Below are 19,792 nucleotides of genomic sequence, written 5' to 3' on the forward strand. Positions count from 1 at the left end.
TCTTTGCGTTACAAGATCAATTACCACAGAATGAGTTTGTTCTATTGGCAGTAACTCTATGGTCTGTATGGAAGACGAGGCGCAAGGCGATATATGAGGGGATTTTCCAGAGTCCTCACGTTATACATCAACACATTCAAGCTTTTTTGAGAGATATTCACACACTGGAAGAGGCGGGAAGCCAACCAGCAAAACAGCATGAAGGTAGGCCAAATCACTGGATCAAACCACCTGAAACAATGTTCAAGATTAATGTGGATGCGGCTGTGCCACAGAGCCCGCGACGAGGAGCAGCAGTAGCAATATGTCGTGATCATGATGGAAGCTTTCAAGGCGCATCAGCGATAGTTGTGAAGGTGTTGTTTGATCCGCCGACGCTTGAAGCTCTTGCTGTCCGGGAAGCACTGGCACTTGCTGAGGATCTCAACATACAGAGAATACATGTTGCGTCAGATTGCAAGACTATGATAGATGATATCAAATAGAAGAATCCTACTAGCTACGGGGCGATCTTACATGAAATAATAGACGAAGGCTCTTCTTTCAGTAGCTGTAGTTTTGTTCATGAGTTTAGGAGCTCGAATTTCGAGGCTCACAATCTAGCGAAGCATGTTTTGAGTTTGGGGGTGGGCCGCCATGTTTGGTTAGGACACCCTGGTAATCTCTCGTTTGTACCTCTGAACATTGGGTCGAACTAAATAAAGGTTCGTGTGGATTGTCTAAAAAAAGTGCAAAATGAAAAGGAATAACAGAAATAAATGGAAAAACAGAAGGTATCTAGACGTACGATGCAGCATGCAGCAATAGCAACAGCGTTTGCAGTCCGAAGTAGCACACAAGCAAGGAACAAAGCCTGATAGGATCTGGGATCCTACCAGGTCTAGCTTGTAGGTTGTAGGGGTGTAAGGGGGCTTGGCGTGGAGGAAGGTGAGGTCGCCGGCGCTGGGGCGCCGTTGTCACGTGTGCGAGAGAGAGGGAGAGAGCAGGACGCGGCGGCTAGGGTTAGGTCTCCCGACTCCCTTCAAGAAGCCGAGCAAATATGATTGCTTCTGCTTAACTTCAAGCGAGGCACATGAGTTTATATAATCTCCCAATACGATAACTGGGCTAAGCCCTAATCACAATAAGATAACTGGGTCGGGCCCCTAACTGGCTGGCCTGTAGTATATGCCGGTCATAACAAAGCCACGGTCACCTTTGGTTAAAGATACAAGTTAAAGCAGATAAGTAACTGAGACACATCCATGTGTTCGCAGTACACATCCATGTCTACGCAATTTGTGGTTGTAATTTTGATCTTGTTTTTTTTATTCCTAGGTTCAGATTTGATACTTAGACAAATCATGGATAAAGCACCATCTTCTGGTTGCACCCTCGCTGCATTGAAAAACTTTGATAAGTTCATGGGAAGGCAGATGTTGCAAGTGAATGCTCTCCTGGTGAGGAACACCATCCTGATGGGAATCATGGCCTGGATAGGCGCCTACAACCATCACTACTGTCACCATCCATTGACCCTCTACCTCTTCCTCAATGCCCATCATCTCCTATATTGCCTCTGCCACTGATGTTCAGTATATCATCGCTGTTCTGGCTCCTTATAATATCATAGCCACAGGGAATTGTGATCCAAGTATTCATCCCGGCCTGGTCTTGGTATGGATTTCCTTTGTTATTTGTTATGATTGTTGGCATCAATACAGCCACATAGTTGCTGCTCATGCTAGAGAAGGTTGAAGCATTGCACCCCCTGCAGTACGACTGGTGCAAGCAATATGAACAACCTACCTTGGGGTCAACATCATGCAAGGTCCAAATCGAAGTTTATCATCCCTAGAAGATATAAAAGGATACGTCACCTCGGTGTCTGTTCTTGCCATTTTTGCACCATTTGCTCTTATCATTGCCAAAATATTTGTCAAGTATTATGCATGGTACAGTGCTAGACAATCCTTCGCATTTGGGCACAATCTTCATCTTATTGTTGAATACATGGAGCAGCTACCAGATAGAAGTCAGCATGTCGAGGAAGTCATTAAAAATATGTCGTCTCCTCTTATAGTCACAGGAGAGGACACATTGTTGGTAGAGAAGAACCCCCATCGTTACACTTTTAGTAGAGGTGATGAGACAGGGATGAACAACAATAGCTTAGTGACCATTGACAAAGTCTGGGAGTCAGATGACATCTTTTACAAGTCAATGGCACAACTCAAGGATCTATGTTTTTCATTTGCATTGTTCAAGCTGCTAAGGTGTTGTTTCGCAAAAGACACCGCCGCTGAAACTGTCTTCATGAAGGCCTGCAACTTCTTATGGCATCTGCTGGCCGAGGATGGGGATGGTGGAAGGGTACTTGGGTTGATTGCGTATGAGCTTTCCTTTCTACATGACTATTATTATTCCTCCCTTCCAACCTCATATTCCAAGAGTTGGCTGCCAATCTTGAGCATATCCCATTCACTCCTGAGCATTGGTTATTGTTTATTGGCTGCAATTATTCTGAAGATATGTTTACCCCGCTATTGGAGTGATAAGGGTGCACAGATATGTTGTCGTGTTCAGTGCAAGTTGAATCCTAGTGGAGTTGGTTCTGAGATGCCTTTTGGAAATTTATTGTTTGATTTGTTGCCATTGTTCTCACTAGCTACATTAGTCGTGCTTTGTGAGGTGAGTGTTAGAATAAAATGCTAATGCAAGATCATAGACGACACACCGAGGCACGATATTTGTTAACAAGGTTCGCCGACATGGCTACATCCCCGGGGCATGACTACGGGAGCTCCTTCCCAAGATACCGCAACACCGGCCGCCCGAGCGCCGGCACAAGCTGTCGGCTCCCCCGCATACCTGTTGCTATCAAGTCGTCATGAGTTACAACGTGTGGTGTCCCTCGATATATAAGAGGCCTAGGATACAACGTGTCCGACTCCTACACGACTCGTACCTATCCACACCAGTTACAACTCCAAGTCCACGTAACCCCTTGCGTACATAATATATTAGACATAAATATAACAAACTCCACCTTGGCGAATATTTTCCACCACCTAGAAGTTGTCCATGCTCGGACCTCCATGTACTCCGGACTTGGGTTGTCCTTTTTTGTAGCTTACTAATGGCTACCCAATGGACTAGACATGCCGCCACCGTGGGACTCCACTGCTACTCCTGCAACTCCACTCTTCATGGCTCCACCTACAATAGTGCTCCCTTGCAACTTGTAAAGATGCGAAGCCGTCCTCTCTCCTATCATCACTGTCACCCCACCTTCCGTGATTTCATGGTCTTCTTATCCCGATCACAATGGAATTCCATACCACTATCATGAAGAACACCAAGCAAAATTAGATTCCTCCTTAGCCCTGGCACATGCCTGACTCCCCGAAGCATCTGCTCAACTCCATCAAACATCTTTATTTTGATGCCACCTACACCAGCAACACGATAACATGTGTCATCACCCACATAGGCTAAACCAAACTCATCAGATTTGTACAAAGAGAAGCACTCCCTATTGGGCGTCGCATGAAAAGAGCAAGCTGAATCCAACATCTACGCTTCATCTTTTGTTGACCGCCTGTTTGATACTACGGGAACATCACTATCACTGTCCGAGCCATCACCATGACTAGCCGCATTAGCACTTGCCCCACCCTTCAGTTCTAGGCATTCCCTCTTTACATGTCCCCAGTCCTGCACCTGTAGCACTGTACTTTTTTCTTATTTTTCTTCTCCGCCTCTTGTCCCTTCCTGAGCTGATAACTTTTAACTGCCAACCCCAAACCTTGAGTACCCTCCCTTTCTACAGCATTCTTTTGCTTCCTCAACTCATGTCCAAGCAACGTTGTAGTGACTTCCTCATTATTGATGGTTGCCTTTCCATGTGTCAATGTAATGACAAATGCTCATAGGATGGTGGCAACAAAACAAGAAGTAGTGCCTTATCCTCGTCCTCAATCTTCACATCTAGACGCGCTAGATCTGTGACCAACTGATTAAAGGCATTCACATGCTCCACAAGATCTGACCCCTCCTGCATATTCAGCCCATAGAACTTTTGCTTCAAATACAGCTTGTTAGTCGCTGACTTGGACATATAATGACTTGCGAACTTGTCCCAAATTCCCTTAGAAGAATCTTCATCCATGACATGACACATGACCTGATCCGCAAGACAAAGCGTATGGTAGCGGCCGCCTGCACTTGCATATCCTCCCACACATCATTGTCAACCTTGGCCGACTTCGTCTCCTACAAACCCTTCAACATTCCCTGCTGCGCAAGAATATCCTTGACTCTTATTTGCCATAGACCGAAGTTACCCGTGCCATTGAATTTCTCCACATCAAACTTGGTGAACCTCAGCGCCATGCCGAGCCGCGATCTAACTGACATGTTGCCGTCGGTCTTATCGCGCTTGTTTTCCTCTGCGACTTCCTCATGAAAAAGATCACGGATCCCAAATTCTTCGTCTGAAGCCACGCCACAACACGCGATCTACCAAAAACCTTGACTCACACCATTCCTGTCCGCCCTTCAGAAATTGCCGTGTAGTGTCCCTGTAACGTAGATCAATCTCTCTGCTACAGAACCGCTCCACCTTTTTTCCAAACTTGCGTACAATTGTTTTCGGTGCCTTCGCTGCCTCGTGGCCAACCATTTATTACAGGTGATCACCCAGGCTATCTTTTCTTCTCATACACGGAAACCCGATTCCGTTCGCCTCTAAAAAGATCGCAGTCGTATCCGACGACAGCTCATGTCTTTGATCTTGGTTGTTCGCCAGCAATCTGTTCAGCCCTATCGCCCGTAGTCGCTGCACGTCAACTCTGCCAAAATAGTCGCCATCTCGCGCATCGCCCGTGCACGAGCCGTGTTGTACCCTGGCCATCCACGTCGTCGACACAATCCGTCCGCAGTGCTGCGCCGCCGCCCTTGTACAACACCAAGCGCATCATCTCGATGCTCTCACACTCCGATATATCCGTCCATCCCCCATGTCTGGTCACCGGTCTGACCGCGAGCTGAATCCGCCGCCTCCGTAACGTCTTCAACAGCCACTACGATGGTCCGATCGCCACGTCTAGCCGATCCTTACCGACCGCAGCCCATCGAACGGCTCAAGCCTCCTGCCTGAAGTGTCCGACACCACCGACCGCCTCCGCGGTTGCCGCCATGCTCCACCTTGCACCAATCGGAGGTTCCATGGCACCCGTCGAGCATGATCCTCCTGCCTCAAGATGATCTTCTGCATAGCCTTCTCGCAACCTTGCTCTGATACCACTTGTTAGAATAAAGCGCTAATGCAAGATCATAGATGACACACCGAGGCGCGATATTTTTTAACAAGGTTCACCGATATGGCTACATCCCCGGGACATGACTAAGGGTGCTCCTCCATAAGATAAGGCAACACCGGCCGCCCGGGCGCCAGCACAAGCCGTCGGCTCCCCCGCGTACCTGTTGCTATCAAGTCGTCATGGGTTACAACATGTGGTGCCCCTTGATATATAAGAGGCCTAGGATACAATGTGTCCAACTCCTACACGACTCGTACCTATCCACACCAATTACAACTCCAAATCCACGTAACCCCTTGCGTATATAATATATTCGACACAAATATAACAGTGAGGGATATTGCATCCTACATCTACTCAGACTAGACTAAAGTGGCCTTAATGTGCCGTTATGTAAGCCATGCTTCTTGGGGTGGATATCCTGCATTGCGAAAATGGATTGGCCTATTATTACAACGCAGATGCAAGCTAGTGAAGCCTGGGCAGGACAAAATGAATCATGGTGCTCAGTCACAGAAAACGCCGGTGGCTCTTGTTGGGAGTCTCATTCCTCTTCCTGAGCCAAAGAAGAACGTCGACATGCCAAGAGAGGTAGATTGCCATTGCCAGCACATTAAGAAGCAGCATGGGAGACCTGAGAAATGGCATGAGATGTTTGCAACTTGGCATGCAAGTCGGGGACAACCTCCTTCGGGCATGCAGGGCCAAAGGTACATTTGACGCCTTACTTGCATGGCACATCGCCATGAGCATCTTTGAGGTGAAGCACCCACAGTCATCACCAGCTTCTGACAACAAGATTGTTGCCACCCACTTGTCACGCTACTATGCCTACTTGGTGTCATATTGTCCTGAGCTACTTCCCGATGATTATGCGTGGAGCAAGAGCCTTTACAAGTCCACCAAGGAAGACGCTAAGCATGTCCTTGCTGGTCGTGTCGCCAAGTCGACACCTGAACTAGAATATCAGCAGTTGGTTGAGTTGCTGAGTGCAAGGTCGAAGCACGAGGTGCTCAATGATGGTGTAAAGCCTGGCGAACAAATGGTGAGGTGGATTGAAGGAGAGGACGAGGGATGGAAGATTCTGGCTGGATTTTGGTGTGAGACTATCCTATATATTGCTCCGTCGGATAGCCTCGATGGGCATGCGGAGGCAATTGCCCGGGGAGGCGAGCTGATTACACTCCTGTTGGCACTACTCACCCATGTTGGGGTTGTCAGTAGGCCTGAAGCCACCCATGCCAATATTTGTGTTTCTGATATTGCTTAAGTACTAGGCTAGTGTTGTTCCAAGTCTAGTTTGCTTTGTGCCGCATTTTAGTTCCTGCCATTTGATTTTTTTTCTTGAGTGATTGATGTATTTTGCCGTTGTGACGATCTGTGTTGCATTGCACCTTTATTTGTTACATTCTTCTCCGAACATATCTTGATGATTAGAAAATACCAATAGAGACCATTGACAGTTATCTGAATTAATATGATTGAAACAAATCAATCGAGTTGTTCCCTTCATTTGTTATTTTTGAAAGAAAAAAAGTGCCACACAAATGTGACTCTGAGGGTTCTCTACGCTTAAGGTATGCTGCACATGGTGGTTATCTCTTCTAGTTGTCTCTGACATTCCTTTCCCTGGAGGTTCTCTTCTCCGATGAATCTTTGCTGGTAGTAGTATATACGTATAACATATCTTTGGATGTAAATCACTAGTAAACATGAACTGCAGAAACATTTTCAACAGAGGTTGTGTCGCAATTTTTTTCGTCTCTATATCACCAGAGAATTAGCCATGAACAGGGGTGAGTGGAAGCTTGTTATCCATGTGCCAGAACCATGAATTGGTTGCGAGATCTTATGAGTTTCACATCTAGCCTACTCCAACTTGTTTGGGACTAAAGGATGTTGTTGTTGTTATTGTTACTTTTTTTGGCAACATAGATGATGTTGCGAAGGACTTTTGTAACATGGATGATGTTGCGAAAAAAAACAATGGAGATGTTTGTGCAGAAACACCGTTGCTGTTGCCGACATGTGTCGCAACAACACTGCTGCCGTTTGCAACACCGTCATTATTGCAGAGCGACCGGAGCTGGTCGGGATGGCTTCCATGGCGCATGGGTGGGCGAGCTCGGGCGGGGAGCGGGGGCAAAAGGATAGGACGGAAAGTAGATAGAGGAGAGACTGGAGGGCAACATGAATCTCACTGGCTAGCTCACTAGAGACCTGAGGAAGGGTGTGGACGCGTTCAGAGATGGAGCGCGTGGTGGCATGGAGGAGATGAAGACTTGAAAAGGCGTAAGGAGGTGCAAGCCATGGCGACGCGCAAGAGTGATGATGGGCTCGATAGGCAAAGCAGATCTCATTCACAACATCATTAGGCGCTTCTCAAGACGGCGCCACGGCGACTATGGCCATGGGCATGTGAGCTCGACGGAGCAGTTGCGATGGTATTGTGTGGTGTGTGCATGAATATGTGGTTGTCGTTGCTCATAAAAGGATGAGGACACGTGCTCAGACTGCAACACATATTGTGATGCACAACATATGTTTGCAGCAGCGCCTATGTTGCAAAACGGCTGGTCAATTCAAATTTGTGTTGCCCGCTGTATGGTCAAATTCGGATTGGACTGCCGCGGAGCGGCGTCCGACATGCGCAGGTCATCAGCCGGCAGTGCGGAATCAATTTCCTACATATTTTGGCTACGGTCTTGCCAAATCTCAGTCGACTGAAACTTGATTATGTTTCAGTCGATGCTATATTAGTAAAATATTTCATTGAGATTTGTTTATTACATTTTATGTCATTTGGTTAAGACTTGACTAATTTTGAGAGCTAACCACCCCTTTTGGTGCACCAAACGTACCCAAAGTTTTCATGAACACTATTGTGTCGGCGTTCTGGGAACCAGGGTGTCCAGACTTGCCTGCCTGCGGCCCATGGCATGGCTCCATCACCAGCCTGGTACGGCCCATCTTCAGCATCGACAAGACAAGACCCTCGCGAGGTGGACGACACCACGACCTCTGGAGGGAGCGGCCTCCTCAGGCGGCCTCCCGAGGAGCGGAGATTCCTATGCAAGTGCTCACCTCATGAGGCTCAGGTGACGCAAGCCATGACGACCAAGGCCAGGCGGGCGCCAGCTGGCGCAGAGCGGCAGGTTTCCACTTTGGTACTAAGGAGGCAAGCACAGGTGCGGGGTCCTGAGGAATCAGCTAAAGGTTTCCATTCTCGTGCTACAAGACCAAGGTCACCAGGACGGCAAGATGGATGTCATCCCCGAGTCCACCACGGCGTCACAACCAGAAGCTTTCCAGGCGAAGACCACCTTTCGTCAGGATAGAATGTACTACTTGTCCACCTTCAAAATTGGCCACTGTGGGATCCCTTCCCGCCTAAGTTTTGAGGGAAGCTACCACAACCACAAGAACGAACCTCCTGAGGTAGTTCTTCCACTGTACTAGTTCATCCTCAGCCCCTCGCGAGGCAAATCCACCACAAAGCAGGAGTAGGATCTTACACTGCAAGGTGGCTCAAACCTAGGTAAACTGGCGTGTCCATTTCATTTCTTGTTCATCGAGCTAGGCCGTGAGAGCAATGAGTTGGCTGGCTAGAGAGGTTGAGTTCTTCACACACACACCCCAGAGTTCGAACCTCCTTTGGGTCTACGGAGCCTTGAATCCGACATTTGGCACGCCAGGTAGGGGCATGTTGAAAAATTGCTCCCTCGGTGGCTATGCTCCACCCCCGCCGCCCTGCTCCATGGCGTACGTCGCTCCACTCGGGGGGACGTCAGGCGCGTTTGGGGGCGCCACGGGCCACCGGGCCTTCTCCCCTGCCCTGCGGTGGGTGTGATGGCACCGAAGTTCAGACCGTAATTTTGCTGCCGCGATATGACAGTGTGGCAGACCCAGCGGAGTTCATCTAGATGTATGCGGAAGTCATATGGATGATCAGTGGCGACGACAAGGTCATGGCGAATTGGCTCCCTATGGCTTTGGCTGATATGCCGCGCGCCTGGCTCCTCAACCTACCGGAGTCCTCGGTGGCCTCCTGGGAAGGCTGCGCGGTTTGTTCATCGTGCGCTTTGTAGCACCGACGCCTCACGCCGCCGTGGCCATCCTTGGCGGGTCATAAGCGCCGGCCTCGGACCACCGTGTCAAGAAGTTCTTTCACCAGGCGGGGGCTGCCCAGTCGCTCCGCGAGGCCCCTCCGGGCTGGGCCCCGCCCGAGGCTGACCTCACCTTCGACTCCAGGGATCACCCCAAGACCATGGTCGGCGCCGGCGCGCTTCCCATGCTCTGCACCCCCACCATCTGCAACGTAGCGGTCACCAGGACCCTCATCGACGGCGGGGCCGGCCTCAACGTCCTCTCCGTGGATGCATTCGGCCTGCTCCGTGTGCCTCATGGCCGGCTCCTCCCCACCAAGCCCTTCTCTGGAGTAGTCGGCGGTCCACCCACCCCTAGGGTAGATCCGCCTCCCCGTCACCTTCGGAACACGCAACAACTACGACATCGAGCTCATCGACTTCGACGTCGCACGCATCGGGCTCCCGTACAACGCCATTCTCGGGTACCCGGCCCTCGCCAAATTCATGGCGGCAACTCATCCCGGCTACAACATCATGAAGATGCTGGGAAGCAGCGGTGTCCTCACCGTGGAAGGAGACGTCGGGGATGCGCTCACGGCCCTTAGGCTCACTTTCAAAGCCGCGGCGTCTGCACAACCAAGCGTGGGGAGCGCTCCGGAGGGCTTGGGGGCTGCGCTGGCAAAGAAGAAGCAATTGTTCTCTCAAGATCGAGCCGAGATGAAGCAAGTGTCGGTCAACAAGGACGAAGAATCGGGCGCTACCTTCACCATAGGCGCCGGCCTCCCCCGGGACCAGGAAGAGGCGTTGGTCGGCTTCCTCCATGCAAATAAGGATGTATTTGCATGGGAAGCGACAGACCTGGTCGGTGTTCCGCGTGGGGTGATCGAGCACCACCTCATGGTGTGCCCCAACGTGCGCCCCATGAAACAGAAGGCGCGGCATCAAGCCCCGGAGAAGCAGTCGTTCATCGTCCAGGAGACTCACAAGCTGCAGGAGGCCGGTGTTATTCGGGAGGTGCAACACATAGATTGGTTGGCGAACCCGGTTATCATCCCCAAGAAGGGCGGGAAAGAGCGCATGTGCGTTGATTTTACGAGCCTAAACAAAGCTTGTCCTCAAGACCCTTTCCCGAGTGCATCGACCAGATCGTTGACTCCACTGCCGAGTGCGATTTGCTGTGCTTCTTGGATGCCTTCTCAGGCTATCATCAAATCAAGATGGCGGTGCAGGACGTAGAGAAGACAGCTTTCTTAACCCCGTGCGAGGTGTACTGCTGCACCTGCATGCCGTTTGGGTTGCGCAATGTTGGGGCAACCTTCCAGCGGCTGATGCACATTGCTTTGGGCCAACAGCTCGGGAGGAACACCGAGGCATACGTCGACAACATAGTGGTCAAATCTCGGGAGGTGAGAACCCTTGTTGAAGATTTGGAGGAGACATTTGCCAACTTGTGCAAGGTGAAGTTGCGGCTCAACCCGGAGAAGTGCGTGTTCGGCATCCCGTCCGGCAAGCTGCTGGGTTTCCTGGTGTTGCATAGAGGGATGAGGCCAACCCGGAGAAGATCAAAGCGATAGAAAGGATGAGCCTGCTGCAAACCCTCAAGGAAATGTAAAAGTTGGTGGGCTGCGTAACCTTGCTGGGGCACTTCATCTCCTAGTTGGGCGAGCGCGCCCTTCCGTTCTTCAAGATGATGAAAAGGAAGGGCCCATTTGAGTGGACTCCGAAGGCCGACACCGCTTTCCAAGACCTCAAGAAGTACCTCACCAACCCACCGGTGATGGTAGCACCTCGCCCTCTAGAACCCTTGGTGCTTTACCTGGTCACCACACCTCATTCAGCCAGCGCGGTGCTCGTGGCGGTCCATGAAGAGCATGCGGGCGAGGGTGTGCGGTGCGGCACCCCGCACCCGGCTAGGGCGCCGGGTCCTCAGAATGGTGCTCCGGAGGCCTCAGCCACCCCACCAGGCGTTGGGGCTCCTGAGGTTGGTGCTCCCGAGGCCACGGCAGCCCCACTAGGTGATAAGATTCCTGAGGCTCCACCACCTCAGGAGGGGCAAGACCCTGCAGACGCTTCCTCCCTCGTCGAGCATCATGTGTACTTCGTCAGCACGGTGCTGCGCGACGCACGGGCGTGCTACCCCATGCCACAGAAACTCCTCCTCGCACTCCTTGCTGCCTCCAGGAAACTGCGTCACTACTTTCAAGGCCACCCCATCAAGGTCGTCTCAGCCTACCCCTTGGAGAGGGTGCTCCGGAGCCCCAACGCCGCTGGAAGGGTCGGCGAATGGAACATTGAGCCACAGGCATTCTAGCTGGAGTTCAGCACCACCAGAGTCATCAAGGGTGCGGCCCTCGCCGACTTTGTGGCTGAGTGGACTGGCGCACCTAACCAAGAAGTGGGCGAGGACCACTCTCTCATTCCAGGAGACGAGGCGCCTGACGGCTGGGTCATGTACTTCGACGGTGCGTTTGCACGCCAAGTGAAAGTGCAACTATCCCTAGGTGGTTTTGGTAATGATTAACAACATATAGCTCACTGAACTAATGCCATTACAAGATAAATATTTCAGGAAAGTTCAATGATTGGCATGGCATGGATAAGGAATGTGGACCCCTCAAAATGCTAAGGACAAAAGGTTGGCTCAAGCTTCAAAAGTCCAAGACTCTACATTTTCTATTTGAGTGATCAAAGATCACATTGAGTCTATAGGAAAGCCAATACTATTAAAAGGGGATTAGGTGTTGCTTAATGGCTTGCTTGCTCAAAGTGCTTAGTGATATGCTCCAAATTCGTCAACCACTTTCTCATATCCACATATGTCCCAAACCAAAAGTCAAACTCGGCCCCATGATTTGATTCATCCGGTGCCACCGAGTTCATTTGACATAGCCAGTGCCAAAAACCCTAGTCTTTTCGGTCTCACCGATAGGGATCTCGGTCTCACCGACATGGGGTTGCAAACTCTCTATTTCCCTTCGTAATGTTTTGGTCTAACCTAGATGAGCGATCGGTCCCACCGAGTCTGCAATGCAAACTCTCTGTTTCCTTTTCGTAACGCTTCGGTCCTACCGAGACGAGTGAATCGGTCCCACCGAGTTTGCCTGACCAACTCTTTGGTTAGCTTATTACCAAAGTCGGTCCAACCGAGTTTGTGTAATCGGTCATACCAAGATTATGTTATGCCCTAACCCTAATGATATCGGTCCCACTGAGATGACATGTCGGTCCTACCGAAATTGCCTAACGGTCACATATGCACTGAATCAGTGTGGCCGAGTTTTCTGATTCGGTCCCACCGAGTTTGGTACAATATGTGTAACGGTTAGATTTTGTGTGGAGGCTATATATACCCCCTCCACCCTCTCCTCATTCGTGAGGGAAGCCATCAGAACGTGCCTACGCTTCCACTACTCATTTTCTGAGAGAGAGCCACCTACTCATGTGTTGAGACCAAGATATTCCAATCCAACCATATGAATCTTGATCTCTAGCCTTCCCCAAGTTGCTTTCCTCTCAAATCAGCTTTCCACCAAATCCAATCCTATGAGAGTGAGTTGAGTGTTGGGGAGACTATCATTTGAAGCACAAGAGCAAGGAGTTCATCATCAACACACAATCTATTACCTTTTGGAGAGTGGTGTCTCCTAGATTGGTTAGGTGTCACTTGGGAGCCTCCGACAAGATTGTGGAGTGAACCAAGAAGTTTGTAAGGGCAAGGAGATCGCCTACTTCGTGAAGATCTACCCTAGTGAGGCAAGTCCTTCGTGGGCGATGGCCATGGTGGGATAAACAAGGTTGCTTCTTCGTGAACCCTTCGTGGGTGGAGCCCTCCATGGACTCGTGCAGCCATTACCCTTCGTGGGTTGAAGTCTCCATCAACGTGGATGTACGATAGCACCACCTATCGGAACCACGCCAAAAACATCCGTGTCACCAATTGCGTTTCCACTCTCCAAACCCTTCCCTTTACATTCTTGCATGTTGCATGCTTTACTTTCCACTGCTTATATACTCATTGCATGCTTGCTTGAATTGTGTTAAGATTGCTTGACTTGTGCTAAGTTGTTAAAATCTGCCAAGAACTAAAATTGGGAAAAAAGGTTAAGTTTTTATTTGGTCAAGTAGTCTAATCACCCCCCCCCCCTCTAGACATACTTTCGATCCTACAATTGGTATCAGATCTTTGGTCTCTATTTGCTTTGATTTCCATAGCTTTTGGTGATCATAGCCTTGGTTTCACAACCTAGGAGAGTATGGCGTCTAGCGAGGGAAATTACCACCGTATAGGTCCTTACTTTGATGGTACAAATTTTGCTAGTTGGAAGCATAAGATGAAAATGCATATTCTTGGACATAACCCTGCCGTTTGGGCTATTGTGTGTATTGGCTTGCAAGGTGAATTCTTTGATGGGAGAGAACTGAACCCTGAAGCTACCGCGGAAGAGTTGAAGATGCTACAATATAATGCTCAAGCTTGTGATATCCTCTTCAACGGATTGTGCCCCGAAGAATTCAACAAAATCAGCCGCCTTGAGAATGCAAAGGAAATTTGGAATACTTTGATTGACATGCACGAAGGTACTGACTCCGTCAAGGGATCCAAATTGGATGTGCTTCAAAGTCAACTTGACAAGTTCAAAATGAAGGATGGTGAAGGTATCGCTGAAATGCACTCTAGGCTTGCTCTCATCACAAATGAGATTGCCGGCTTAGGAAGTGAAGAGATGACCGACAAATTCATCATCAAGAAGATCCTAAGAGACTTGGATGGAAAATATGATACCGTGTGCACATTGATCCAAATGATGCCAAATTACAAAGATTTCAAGCCAACGGAAGTCATTGGAAGAATTGTTGCTCATGAGATGTCACTCAAGGATAAGGAAGAACTTCATAACAAGTCAAGTGGTGCATATAAAGCCTCATGTGATGCTCCTACATCATCAAGTGGGTTCCCAAGACTACATCAAGTTCTACTTCATCAAGTTCCACTACTACCCCAAGGATTCCCATCAAGATGATGTGGATCCCAAAGAAGAAGAACGAGAGAGTTCTTGAGGGTGACTCTGCCAATATACTTCACTCATATCATTTTGCCAAGGACAAGTGCAATCAACTTCCACATCTTGCACTAGTTCAAGGAGTCACAAACCCTCTTGTTGGTAAGACAAGGGACAAGGTAACCAAATGCTTTCATGGACATCATCTTGTGTGTGCATCACTCTATGTCTATGGATATTCTTGCTCGTTCCTTGTGGGACTAACCTGTGTAGGTATTGAAAGTGCAACTCACTCCAATGGATTGCTCCAAACGATCAACAACATTGAGCATCCACATCTTAAACACCTACATGCAGTCATCATCGACAAAACCCAAGGTTAGTTCATCCCTCTTAGGGGGGATCTCACATCTAGGGGGAGCTTTACTCTAAAGAATTGAGCTAAAGCAACTCTAATGGTGTGAACACAACAATGCTTTATGTAAAAGTGGTAACCCCACTTGTGCTTAAACGATGAGTATGACCTATGATCAAATGTTTTCATTTGACTCCTAAGTCAATATACTCATATATAGATGACCTAGTCATCACCAATTGCTTGATAGATGCTAGAATTGGTTGTGCATGCTTTGCCACATATTTCATTTACCATTTTATTGTGTGAGCATATTGGTTGCATATTTTACTCATTCAAGGACATCCACTTGTTGTTTTGATTGTTTGGTTTTTTTTTCTTTTGCTAAGTGGATGGACAAGAATGCCTAAGAACCTTTTCTAGCTATCTATGCTTATCTCGTCTCGAACTCTATTCATGCTACATCACAAAGTTTGATCAAGTCAGATTCAAACCACTCTGTGTGAGGAGCACTTGGAGTCCCCTGACTCGTCATAGACTTAAACTTCCAAAACCTCTTTGTGCATTTCGGTCTGACCGAGAAATCCATTTTGGTCAAACAGAGTTCACTAAGTTGATCCAGGTTTTCATCTTGGTGCCACCAATTTGAACACTTCAGTCACACCGAGTTGCAGCAACCGCTTGCGATTTTGCAATCTCGGTGCCACCAAGTTGTTCCACTCAGTCACACCAACATGGACGAGATATATATACCCACGGGTGAGATTTTGGAAATTACTTCAAAACTTCTCAGTCCGTGCGTGTCCTGCTCTGCCTCCTCAGGTCTCTGGATCGTCTCCTTGCCGCCAACGACCTCCCGCCATTGGACTCTACCGCGTCGACGGATTCTGCTCCGCCGTCGCCGCCGTAGCGAACACTCGCCGCTCTAGGGTATGCGTTCGATCCCATGTGCTATCTTTTTCACTCCGATTCCTAGCACAAGGACAATGTCGTACTTCTTGCCACGAATGAGATTAATCTATCCAGCCAAATCTTCCTTAGGTCTAGATTGATTCGAAAATTTTAGGGTTAGCCCTCCGCAAAACTCATCTCGGACCGACCAAGATGTAGAAATCAGCCTCACCGATTCGGCTTCGGCCATTGCACTTGCGCCTTTCGGTCTGACCGAAATGTGCACATCGGTGTGACCAAGTTCAGGATTTTGTGAAACCCTAGCAATCTCGGTGCCACCAAACTGTGACTCGGCCCAACCGAGTTCACTAGTTTAGGTTCCAGGTGTTGCTTCGGTATGACCGAGTTTGTCAATTCGGTAGCTCTGAGATCACTTCCGTAGAGAACTAAAACTAATCTTTTTGACTCAATTTGTTTTGCAAAACCTCTCTACTTTGTGATGCTCATCTACTCTACCTTATCTACAACCTATTCACAGGGTCTGCTAACAGTTGCCTACAAGATGTCTGACCAAGGTGACAGCCAGAACAGGTCTGAGCAGCAAGGATAGTTGAGTGAGGGCACTAGTCCCTCCAGTAGCTATGATGAGGACAGCAGGAGCACACCTAGTAACTTGCCCAAGGCAGCTACTAGAACAAGGAAGAAGAGGAATTCTGATTCAGAGGATGAAGACTATTTTGCAGTTGAGGATGAGGTCCCTTCCAAGAAGAAGGTAGTGAAGAAAGAATTTGGCATTGCTGCATCAACTAAGCCAGGCATGAATAAGAAGGCACCAGCAAGAAGAGTTCCAATGTCAAAGGCCAAAGCATCCACTCAAGAAACTTTGGGATCTGAACCCAAAGAACCAGTTGTGGCTGAGAAGAAGAGGAAAGAGAGGGTCAAGAAGACCACTCCTAGGATTATTGGAAAACCATCCATGATGAGATCAGATGATGAAGAGGAAGATGATGTTACTCCAACTCCTAAGGCATAGAAGCTCATGGGAGATGCTATTAAGTCAAGGGTTGCTCCTAAGCCCAAAACTGCTCAAAAAGCTGCTGCCCTAGTTCCCAAGACTGCACCCAAGAGGAGTAGCTGCTGAGGAAAAGAACAAGGCCCCAGTGCCTGAAGCTGAAGAAGAGGAAGTTGAAGCTCAAGTGCTAAGAAAGCTAAAGCCCAAGATCCCAGATCATAATGATGCACATCCTGTTGCAGAGGATATGAGGATCAGGAAGGATGCAGGACTGAGACAGTGTAGAAAGGCTGATCCATATGCTGTCAGGAGGAGAACTGCCGTGGACTACAGATTCCACACAAAGGAACAACAAGATTTCTATGAGACAATCCTGCTTGACAAGAAGCCCATAGTGTGTGACATGAGATGGGTGGACTGGACCTACATAAGAGAGAATGAATAACACTTCCCAGGTGTCTATGACAGCTTCAAGGCATGTGGGGTTGACAAGTTTGTTGGTCAAAAGCTCACTAAGTGGAATGATGAGCTGATTATGCAATTCTATTCAACTGCTCATTTCTATCCAGATGGCAAAATTGTGTGGATGTCAGAGGGTACAAGGTACCAATCTACAGTTGATGAGTGGGCTAGATTGATCAATGCTCTAGAAGCTCATGAAGATGACTTGGATGTCTATGCCAAGAAGAAGAAGAAGGATCACAACTCAATGGCCAGCATGTACAAGGAGATACCTGATGTAGACCTAGAGACTCACAAGTTTGGTTCAGTGAAGCACTTGTTGTCAGGAATGCCTTCAATCAATACCATTCTGAGGCACACTCTGTTGCCAAATCAGGAGATCACAGAATGATCAGAGGACACTCCATCAACTTGCTGCATATATTTGATGTCCCTCAAAAGTTCGAAGTGATGATTCTGATTGTGGAAACAATCAAGAGGACAGCTGCAGATTAGAAGAGATCTTGTGGGTATGCTCCACAAATTCAGGTGCTCATCAGCTCCAAGATGGGCACAAGCACATATTTGTTGGACAAGGAGCACTTACCCCTCAAGCCAGACTTTGAGGACAACACTGTTGTCATGAATGAAGAAGATCCATCATCAATGCAAGCACATGAGAAGAGAGAGAAGGCAAGGGCAGAGAAAGCTACCAAGATGCCAACCGCTGAAGAGGCATATCAAGTATTCTTGAAGAGCAAGCAAGATCAACTTGGATATCTGATTTCCTCCACCTTGAGGATTGAGAAGGGCTTGGCCACCCTGACTCAAAACTAGGAGAGCTTGGAGAGGATCATCGAGAGAAATTATATGATCTTGATATCAAGGTAACTGAGATTCAGTCAGTAGTTGAGCAACTTCAGGAGGAAGTGGAGGAGAAGAAGGGCAAGTCTACTACAGATGCTTTCACAAGAGTGCCCAGGAGTCAGAGGTCTGCTGCAGTGCCTATCCCAAACACAAGAGCTACTACATCTGCACCTGCAGCCACAGCTTCAGTGCCACCAACTCCAACTTCAGCTCCACCAACTCCAACTACATCAAGAAAATCTTTCGTCCTTGGAGTCATCTCTACACCACCTCATGAAGACCAAGCCTGAGAGACATAGCACTATGCATATATATAACTTTTTGGTACTTGTTGCCAAAGAGGGAGAAATATGTATAGATCATAGTCTTCGAGAGAGAGAGTGTTGTTTTGTCTCTCTTTGCATTTTATTTGCTTGAACTTTATTGTGTGTTTGCTTAATACACTATGTCCTTTGTGAGATACTTGGATGATCATGTGTTTGATCATATCCTACTTAAATGTGTGCTTGAATGATATTATCCTTCATATCCATTTATGATCATTCACTTTGCTTGGTGATGAGTGCATGTGTTCAATTATTATCATTTTTTAGCGCTCCACCAAGATGTATGTGACATGGAAGAGTGACCTGATACGTCTCCAACGTATCTATAATTTTTGATTGTTCCATGCTATTATATTACCCGTTTTGGATGTTTATGGGCTTTATTTTACACATTTATATCATTTTTGGGACTAACCTACTAACCAGAGGCCCAGCCCGTATTGCTATTTTTTTGCCTATTTTAGTATTTCGAAGAAAAGGAATATCAAACGGAGTCCAAACGGAATGAAACCTTCGGGAGCATGATTTTTGGAACGAACGTGATCCAGAGGACTTGGAGTGCAAGCCAAGAAGCAGTCGAGGCGGCCACGAGGGTGGAGGGCGCGCCCACCCCTATAGGGCGCGCCCCCTGTCTCGCAGGCCCCTCGGGCGGCCACTGACGTACTTCTTCCTCCTATATATACCCACGTACACCGAAAACATCCAGGGAGCCAACGAAAAACAATTTCCACCGCTGTAACCTTCTGTATCCGCGAGATACCATCTTGGAGCCTTCGCCGGCGCTCTGTCGGAGGGGGAATCAACCACAGAGGGCTTCTACATCAACACCATAGCCCCTCCGATGAGTTCTGAGTAGTTTACCACAAACCTTCGGGTCCATAGTTATTAGCTAGATGACTTCTTGCTTCTCTCTTTTTGGATCTCAATACCATGTTCTCCCCCTCTATTGTGGAGACCTATTTGATGTAACTCTTTTTGCGGTGTGTTTGTCGAGATCCGATGAATTGTGGGTTTATGATCAAGTTTATCTATGAGAAATATTTGAATCTCCTCTGAATTCTTTTATGTATGATTGAGTTATCTTTGCAAGTCTCTTCAAATTATCAGTTTGGTTTGGCCTACTAGATTGATCTTTCTTGCAATGGGAGAAGTGCTTAGCTTTGGGTTCAATCTTGCGGTGTCCTTACCCAGTGACAATAGGGGTTGCAAGGCACGTATTGTATTGTTGCTATCGAGGATAAAAAGATGGGGTTTATATCATATTGCATGAGTTTATCCCTCTACATCATGTCATCTTTCTTAATGTGTTACTCTGTTCTTATGAACTTAATACTCTAGATGCATGCTGGATAGCGGTCGATGTGTGGAGTAATAGTAGTAGATGCAGGCAGGAGTCGGTCTACTTGTCACGGACGTGATGCCTATATACATGATCATGCCTAGATAATCTCATAATTATTCACTTTTCTATCAATTGCTCGACAGTAATTTGTTCACCTACCATAATAC

The 19,792-nt window shown here is 48.1% G+C and overlaps 1 protein-coding gene across 1 annotated transcript; it reads left to right on the forward strand.

Annotated features, from left to right (window-relative positions):
• Positions 1–1,803: 1,803 nt before the first annotated feature.
• On the forward strand, positions 1,804–2,694 carry LOC119279398. The gene has a single exon (XM_037560643.1). It carries the CDS (start codon positions 1,804–1,806, stop codon positions 2,692–2,694), a length of 891 nt encoding a protein of 296 aa, XP_037416540.1.
• Positions 2,695–19,792: the final 17,098 nt, after the last annotated feature.

This window comes from Triticum dicoccoides, chromosome 3B (assembly GCF_002162155.2).
Source record: "Triticum dicoccoides isolate Atlit2015 ecotype Zavitan chromosome 3B, WEW_v2.0, whole genome shotgun sequence".
NCBI classification, from domain to species: domain Eukaryota; kingdom Viridiplantae; phylum Streptophyta; class Magnoliopsida; order Poales; family Poaceae; genus Triticum; species Triticum dicoccoides.

Bases quoted from the DNA above. Each gene is read 5' to 3' on its own strand.
- LOC119279398 (XM_037560643.1), top strand. From the start codon at position 1,804: ATGCAAGGTCCAAATCGAAGTTTATCATCCCTAGAAGATATAAAAGGA.